Genomic DNA, 8,334 nt, shown 5'->3' with positions numbered 1-8,334 from the left:
CGGCCACGGCCCACGGGCCCAGCCGCTCCGCGGCATGTGGGATCCTCCCGGACCGGGGCACGAACCCGCGTCCCCCGCATCGGCAGGCGGACTCCCAGCCACTGCGCCACCAGCGAAGCCCCCGGGCTGCACTTTTAAGCAGGGATGGTCCACGACGGTCTGAACGTTTCTAAAGCTGGAGACTGTGGCTTCCAGCGCCGGCTGCGCTGCAGCAAAACCCCACGTTTGCTTGTTTCCTTGAGGTGAGAAGTGAGTGGATCCCTGCAGAACCTCTTCAGGCTCCAATCCTGCTGCCGCTGCCCCCGGGGCACAGTCTGCCCATCATCACCGACCGCCCAGTACCAGGCATTCCCAACTTCCAAATACTCCGTGTGACACACGCCAACTGGAACTGTTATTTTAGTTTTCATTTGCATTTCTGGGTGTGACTCAGTCACCCAGGTACGTTTCTGGGTAAATTTTTTTTTCACACCTGGTCCTTTTTTTACTGAGCGTCTCTTGAATCCCAGGGTAATCCGGCGAACTGTTCTCAGAGGGGAGCCCAGGCTCCCCTCAGAGAAGCGCCCACCCTGTACCAGCTACAGGATGAGAGCACTGCACGGGCACCACACTGCCCCGTCCATGCTCCTGCCGGCTCCTGACCCCTTTCCTGGTTGCAAAGTGGCCATGACACCCCCGGTGTGGCACCGACCTCCCAGCGTCCACTGCTGCCAGCCTCTACCTGCTGTGTAACCAGCTAGTCAATGACCTGGTGTCCTCAGGTCCACAGGAGGAAACGCAGCCCACCTGACCAGGCGCTCAGAGCAGAGGGCCTGAGGGGTACTCACTGGGCACCACACCAGAGGCAGGCCACTGGTCAAGGCACCTCCTCAGCCTGAGTCTCCCCTCCCAGCATCACACACACATACACATTCAGGACACCTCAGCCCGAGTCTCCCCTCCCAGCATCACACACACACACACACACACACACACACACACACACACACACACACACACACACTCTCTCTCACTCTCTCTCTCTCAGGGCACCTCAGCCCGAGTCTCCCCTCCCAGCATCACTCACTCACGCACACACACCCCACACACACACACACACTCAGCGACTTCTTATCTTTCCAGATGGTCATGTTCTGTGAAAACTGCTAGAGGCCCCAAGCATGACACTCCCAGACAGCTCCAGGGCTTTCCCGATGACAGATGGCCCAGGTGGAGGGACAGCGGGCTGAAGACCGCAGACAGGTTCTCACAGGCCTGCCGGAGCGCCACCCGACCTGCGAGCTGACAGCCTGGCTGCCCCTGTGTGTCTTGCTCGTCCCTGGGGGGTCGGGGGGCAGTGTCACCTGCTCCGCGGTCGCTGTTTTGTCCACACACACACACACACACCCCCGCACCCATTTCCTAGTGGGATCGTCTTCCTCCTGTTGGTTGAGAGGTCTGAGTGTTCCAGCTGTTCACCCCCCGGCTGCTACACGCACTGCAGACACGTCTCCTTCACCCCTAATCTCCTGTTTTGTGTGATTTCTCTTTGCAGGGAGATTGTTTTGACTGCCTTGTACTCGGATGCCCCCTCCTTTCCACACGTGCCTTCTACAGAACTGCCCACGTTCGGTTCTGTCCTGACCAGGGGCAAACACGCTCCCTGCAGACGCCCCTCTCACTCTTGGTGACGGCGGCTGCGCGTGAAGGCGCCGGCCAGCATCCCCAGGGCTCGCGGGCTGACCACTCCTCTCCGCCTCCGGGGTCCGCAGGTCCCACCGGCCGGGAGCCACCCCACCACTGGCTGCGATGCCTGTTTCTGCGTTTACCTTGGATTTTATTTCATGTCTTACCCGGCCTCGGCGCATCCCTCCTGGGACTGGGTGCTCCACTCCAACAAGGCCCCCGCTGGTGCCCCTGGAACCCCAGGCGTGTCCCCGTGTCACTCCCACCCTGGCCCGGCCCCTCAACGGGACCCCAGGTCTTCCTTTTCCACGGCTACCCCCACCTCATGGGCACCTGACTTTCTCTGAGGAGCTTCGGAGAGAGCGGCGGAGGGGAGAAACGCCTCCGCCGGCCCCGCGTGTGGGCGGGCGAGCGAGCCTGGTTAAAACCCTCCTCTCAGGAGCTTTGACGCCCCCAGCTGGGGCCACTCTGGTTCTTGTCCCCCACCCCTGGCGCTGGTGAAATCTGGATCCTGAATGGCAGGGCCTCTCGGGGCCCCCAACACTCGTCCGGGGTTCGTGGCAGGAGCACGGGAGCCTCCGTTCAGCTTTGGTAGTTTTCCTCATGTTGTGGCGAAAATGTCAGTCTCTCCTCCTTAACGCTCAAATAACGTCGGACGGACGTCCAACCAGCTGTGAGGAGGTAGAAACCCCTGATCAGATGTGACGCGTAAGACAGGCTGACATTTCCCTTCTAGGCCAAAGCCTGCAGCCAGGTGGTCCACGGACCCCGTGTCAGCTCCAGAGCCACCGGGGTCCTGGGCTCCTGTCTTGCTGCCCCGCCATTCCCAGGTTCCCCTGGCTCCACATGGCTTCCTTTTGTGGTCTGGGTGGCTGCCCAGGCTCCAACCATCACATCTGGTTTCCAGCCAGCAGAAAGAGGGAAGGTGGCTCTGCACACAAAGGCTGCTGTCCTCTCCCTGGCTGCACTTAGTCATCTGGCCACCCCGGCAGCAAAGAGGGGGAAGGAAGTGCTTGCCCAGGATGGGAAACGGGAGGCTCCTGAGAGCAGCTGCACTGGCCAGCTGGGCACGGCACCCCTGAGGAGTCTGCGAATCTCTCCTCATTCCTCGTCGCTTCCATCTTTCCTCTGGGCTTCCCCTGACTGTGTCTTCTGAGCTTCCTATTACAGTTTAAAGCTTCCGCTCCCATTTTAGTTTCCAGGAGCTCCCTCTAGTTCTCCTGTGGTTCCTTTCTCGCTGCGTCCTGCTCGGTGTACAATCAGGCGTTACCTCAGGCCTAAGGACACCAATTACACAGTCCTAACGTGTCTTCTGTCAGGAGCATAAAATTCTGTCCCCAGGACACTTTTTCTGCCTGTTCTTCTCTGGCAGGCAAGGCCTTGGCTGTGGCTTCCCGTGGGTGTCAGGAGGCATAGGGCTCGGGGGGGATGCCGCCTGCCCGTCAGGTGGGGCTCTGAGGGCCCTATGCCCCTTCCCAGGGGTCTGTCAACATTTATTCATTAATTCATTCATTCCTTTATTTATTTCTGGCTGTGTTGGGTCTTCATTTCTGTGCGAGGGCTTTCTCCAGTTGCGGCGAGCGGGGGGCCACTCCTCATCGCGGTATGCGGGCCTCTCACTGTCGCGGCCTCTCCTATTGCGGAGCACAGGCTCCAGACGCGCAGGCTCAGCGGCCATGGCTCACGGGCCCAGTTGTTCCGCGGCATGTGGGATCTTCCCGGACCAGGGCTCGAACCTGTGTCCCCTGCATCGGCAGGCGGACTCTCAACCACTGCGCCGCCAGGGAAGCCCTGGGTTTTACATTAACTTGAAATAGTTTTGCTAAGTTACAGTTCTGGAAAAAAACACGTTTTGTGTTTAGTTTTCAAATTTACTGGCAAAACTTGTTTTAGTACTGCTTACAATTTTTAAAAATTTCTCTCGGTATATCTCTTTTTCATTCCACTACTGGTTTTTTAAAAAGTATCTTTTTAGTTTGAAACAGTTTAAGATTCACAAGAAGCTGCCAACGAACGAGAGGGATCCCATGTCCCCGAGCCGGCCCGTGGTGGGCAGCGAGCCTGTGCCCGGTGAGGTCATCTGTGCACCCAAGTGCCCTTGGCCGTCTCGTCCTTGCTCGTGTGGGCTGTTCTGTGTACCTTCACCGTGAGTCTGTTCGAGTAGCCGCCTCACAACAGGACACAGAATGCAGGACTGCCGTCACCACAGAGAAACACCCACGTGTTAGCAGCACCTGAACCTGGCACCTCCGTCCCCTTCGCTGTCTCCGTCATGGTGGCTGGCTGGAGTAACAATGCCCGTGACCCTGACGAGCTGGCTGCTCTGGCCTGGCCGACGCCGGTGTCCGTGGCTCACCCTTCCTTCTCTGCCCAGTGGGGCTCTTCGGTACCCGTACCCTGGCTGAAGGCCACCTGGTTCCCTCTGGTTCCAGCCACGAGGAACAAAGTTGCTGGGGGGGCTCGCGGGAGGTTTCTGAGTGGACGTGTGCTTTGCTTCTCTGGGAGGAATACTGGCACTGGGATGGCCAGGCAGGTGGCCCGAGCCTGCTCAGCTTTGGGAAACTGCCAGCCCGAGTTCCCGGAGAGGCCGCCCAGGCGTGCACGCTGCCGCACTTTTCTCACCCGCTTACTGCTGCCTTCCCTCGGCTCTGAACCATCGTCAGCCTTTTTCTCATCAAATTTTGCCCGTGGCCCATCCCCTCCCCTCAGTCCCTGAGGCTTCTGTCGGAGGCTGGCTCCCCACCGTGGCCCCCTCACCCCAAGCCTCTGTCCTGCCACTGACCCAAGTGGCTGTCGAGTCTGCCCAGTGAGTTCTCACTTTCAGCTTTGCTGTTTCAGCTCCTAGATCTTCTAAAAACTCCCCCGAAGCCTCTGCCATCGTCACGTCTTCTGCTCCCAGCTCCTTCTGAAGTGCTCAGGCTTGGTTTTCACGCTGTGGTTGTAGCAGCAGACACCCCACCGGCCCCGTGGGTCCCTCTAGTCCTTTGTCTCTGCTGGTTTTCGCTCAGTTCTTTCTTCTCCTAGTATCTTGTTATCTTCGACTGTGTGATGAACATCGTGCTAGGAGGTGATTTGCAGAAACAACCTGGGGCCCAGGCCTACGGTCTCTTCCCGTAGAGTACCGCTCTCCCTTGCTTCTGCCAGCCACCTGAGCATAGGGCACAGGGTTGCCTATAATCCAAGTTCAGGGCTTGATGTGGACGTTGCTGGGCCGGTGGGTGGACACGTGAGCTGCATCTGGCTCCAGCTCGTCCTTTCTCCAAGGGTCCAGCCCAGAGCCAGGGTCCAGCAGGGCTCCAACCTCACCAGCCCATGGGGCTGCCAAAGCCGCCCCAGCCTCTCAGCCGCCTCTTCCAGCACAGCTGATGCCCCGGCCCGGCGGGCATAACCTGTCTACCCCTGTGGCATCGGGGCCTCTCCTGACCCTGTTGGCTCTCCGAAGCACCTAGGTTTTATAAACCTTGGTCCAGCTTCCTCAGCTGACTCAGGAGAAAGGTGCTTCTGAAGCACCCGGTTGGCTGTGACTACAAACAGAAACCAGATTAACATACGTCCTGTCCCAGGGAACCTGAGAGCTGCAAACCACGTGGCACAGGCTCGGGGTGTCCTGGCGACTGCCGCAGCCTGAGTCAGGTGATGGAGGTGCAGCCTGCCCGCCCCCAGCACCGTCCACCGCAGCCACATCCCCAGATGCCACTTTCTGGGAGAGAACTGGTTATAATGGAGACATCCCACCCCCGCCTCCCGACAGGCCAGGTGGTGAGGGCAGCGCCACACCTGCCCACTCCGGCAGGAACCCTGGGACACCTGCCTCAGCGCTGGCGAGGCCACAGCTCCCCACCTCCCCGCCCCCGCCCGTGGTACCTTCTCGTGGATCTCCTGTGTGGACTGTGCGTCACAGAAGGCCACTGTGGCCACGTCCTTCAGGATGGGCATCTCCACCGTGCAGTCCCGGCCGTCCAGCAGTGCCACCAGGGGCCGGGGGTGCAGGGGCCCGTTCATGATCGGAGGTCGGACGCCTGCAACGACAGGACTGGATGCTCAGCTTCCCGCGGCAGCACAGCCCCCGCTGGAACCTCAGCCCACCCCAAGAACTTCCAATTCTACGTGTCCAGCCACCAGGATCTTTGTCAAAAATAAGTTAAAAATCAGGAAGGAAAACACACTGGTGTTTGCCACAGCTCACTGCCGCCTGAGTGGACACCGACGGTGGTGACTGCCCCCCTCCACGGATCAGGGCCTCAGGGATGCAGAGCCCCTGGCAGCCCCGCGCTCCAGCTGGCGTCCAGACACGCAGGTTGGAACGACGGGCTCGGGGACGCCCCCGGTGTTTCTCTTCCACTCGACGCCGTGGTGTTGCCCCCCAAAAACCCGGCAGGGACCCACCCAGCACCAGCATCGCCTCTGCTTGTAGGCTTGAGGAGCAAAAAACAGTGTAAAGGTAAAAGGATTAGGACACGGGAGGAAGGCCAGAACCCCTCACCTTCCCAAAACGAGACAGCGAAGAAAGACTAAAAACTCGCTCCCTCCACACGAGGCCCAGGTGGAGACGGGAGGGCTTCACAGGTGACACGCGAGACAGCAGTGGCCGCATCGGCCCACCCCCTCACCACGGCCCCGCAAGGCTCACCCTGGGACGTGGCAGCCGGCGCCCGAGGTGCAGGACGAGAACCGGGTGCAGGTTCCGCGGCGGCCTGCCAGCGCCCACCACTCCCGAGAGCGCACGGCCGTCAGGACCGGCGGCAAAGGCGCCAGGACCGCCGGGAGGGCTCCTGGCGTGAGGTCCAAAGGCCAGGACCTCCTTGGTCACCTCCCCCCGCGTCACGAGCAGAGCGTCCAGGCCCCCTCTGTCTGTGGTGCGACGGCGGGAGTCCTGTGCAGATGGTGCCCTGGTCTCTCCAGCTCCACTGGGAGAACAGCGACGTCTCACTTAAAGACGTTACTCATTTTAGCGCGTGACAAACACCCGCTCCCAGCCTCACTCAGCTGGAACTTTGCCCAACATCGATCCACGCGACCGACCGTAAGAAACCAAGCCCTCCAGGTCTGCGAAGGTGCCTTAGCTGAAAGGTGCTTGCAGAGCCTCGTCTGAAGCGCCTAGCGGTCAGAGAGAACGGGAAGCCCCAACGGAGGGCACCGCGACCGGGAGGGCTCCCAACCGCGTGTCCACGGGAACATCCCAAGAAACCCCGCGCCGACCTGCGGCCTGGCCGGGCGCCCCTCCCTCGACAGAAGCAAACCCCACGGCAAACGTCAGGCCCGACCGAGGCCTCGCTGGCGTGGGCGACTCGCCCACTCGGGACGCCCCTGTCCTAACCCCAGCACACGCAGGGGGCCCCAGAGCGGCGCCTCCTCCACGGCCACGGAGACACCGGCCTCGGCGGCCTCGCTCTCCCGAGCCCCGACCAACCTGACATCTCTTAATATGGGCTCGGCTTCCACGACCATGAATTCGACTGTTCAAAGCGTCTATCTTCAGAATCCCCCTGCAGAACCGCGTCCTGTCACTGGATCCTCATCCCACGTCTTTAATTGTCTCGAACCAAAGCTCCTAGGCTCCCGTCCACGGCGACCACTGAAGCCCACGCCGGGTCAAAGTCTGACTAAAAATTAAACACAAGAGACACGTTAAACACCACTGAGGATCAACTAGACTCACGAACCTCAGGTCCATGGAGGAGGGGCTTCCCTGTACCTTGACTCCAGGCCCGTGGCTGCCGGGCTGGGACCTACCTGGAATCAGGCCCTGCCCTGCGTGGGAGTGACCGGCGGGGCCACAGCTCGGACGCAGAGGTAAGAGGCTCACCCCGAAGGTTGCCGCCACGTACCCGGGACCCCGCCCGGATGCCACCATGTGCACTAGCTGGGAGGCCTGGGGACAGGACGGCCCAGAAAGCGGGTCTGTGGCCAGTTCCGCAAGCTACTATCTCATGGGGCCCATCGCTTCCTGGGTCCATGACGGGGCAAGGTGACTGGACTTCTGACAGGCCGCTGGGGGAAAGGGCCCCGGGACACAGACTCTGACCTGGACACTTCCTGTACCCCACCCGCGAGCCCCGCGGGCGGTGTCCCGGGACCAGGGCCAGATTCAGGTGGAGTCCTCCCCAGAGAGCTGCCCAGCCCTTCCCGGCGGGCAGGACGACCTGGTCATGACGCAAACCTCGGGCGCACCCGAGTCCTCCCTGATCCAGCTCAGCTGCGGGGACTGGCCAGCCGCTCCTGAAAAGCTCCAGCCAGCCAGCCAGGCACAGCCCACAACCCCAGGACACGGGCGGCAGGGCCAGGGTGCAGCCTGCAGCCACGGGCCGCCGGCGGCCCTCAGTGCCTGCAACCCAGTGGGTGTCCAGCACCCGAACTGACCTCACCACCGGCTCCCAGGCGGCCTCGGCCCCTCTCAGCCCCATGCGGCCACGTGCACCAAGGCCCCCCGCGCTCCCACAGGCGGGGGTCATGACGCCCTGGCCCAGGTCCCCGTCCCGCCGCACCCGCTCTGCCTCCCGGGCCACGCAGCGTGGACAGCAGCCCCACCGCGAAGGGACTCGTGCCCGAGGGGTGGCGCTACCAGAGCTCCCGCAACTCACGCCGGGCCCCACCCCATGCAGCCACGCTCCTCTCCGGAATCACCAAACACAAGGAATCGGAACGCTTCCACCTGCAAACAGCGGATGC

General features: G+C 61.5%; 1 protein-coding gene across 1 annotated transcript in view; it reads right to left on the bottom strand.

Moving 5' to 3' along the window:
• CTBP1 (C-terminal binding protein 1) overlaps window positions 1-7,268 on the bottom strand; it is a 16,447-nt gene extending 9,179 nt beyond the window's left edge. Inside the window, exons 1-2 of the mRNA XM_007467885.1 lie at window positions 7,076-7,268; window positions 5,530-5,684 (exon numbers count right to left, since the gene is read on the bottom strand). Coding sequence (XP_007467947.1) covers window positions 5,530-5,684; window positions 7,076-7,082 — 162 coding nt within the window. The 5' untranslated portion in view covers window positions 7,083-7,268. The remainder of the gene's footprint in view (window positions 1-5,529; window positions 5,685-7,075) is intronic.
• Between the last annotated feature and the right edge of the window lie 1,066 nt (window positions 7,269-8,334).

The sequence above is a fragment of the Lipotes vexillifer genome, unplaced genomic scaffold (genome assembly GCF_000442215.2).
Source record: "Lipotes vexillifer unplaced genomic scaffold, Lipotes_vexillifer_v1.1 scaffold966, whole genome shotgun sequence".
Classification (NCBI taxonomy): Eukaryota; Metazoa; Chordata; class Mammalia; order Artiodactyla; family Lipotidae; genus Lipotes; species Lipotes vexillifer.
Note: the sequence above shows the minus strand (reverse complement) of the source record. Positions and strands in the feature narration are given on the sequence as shown.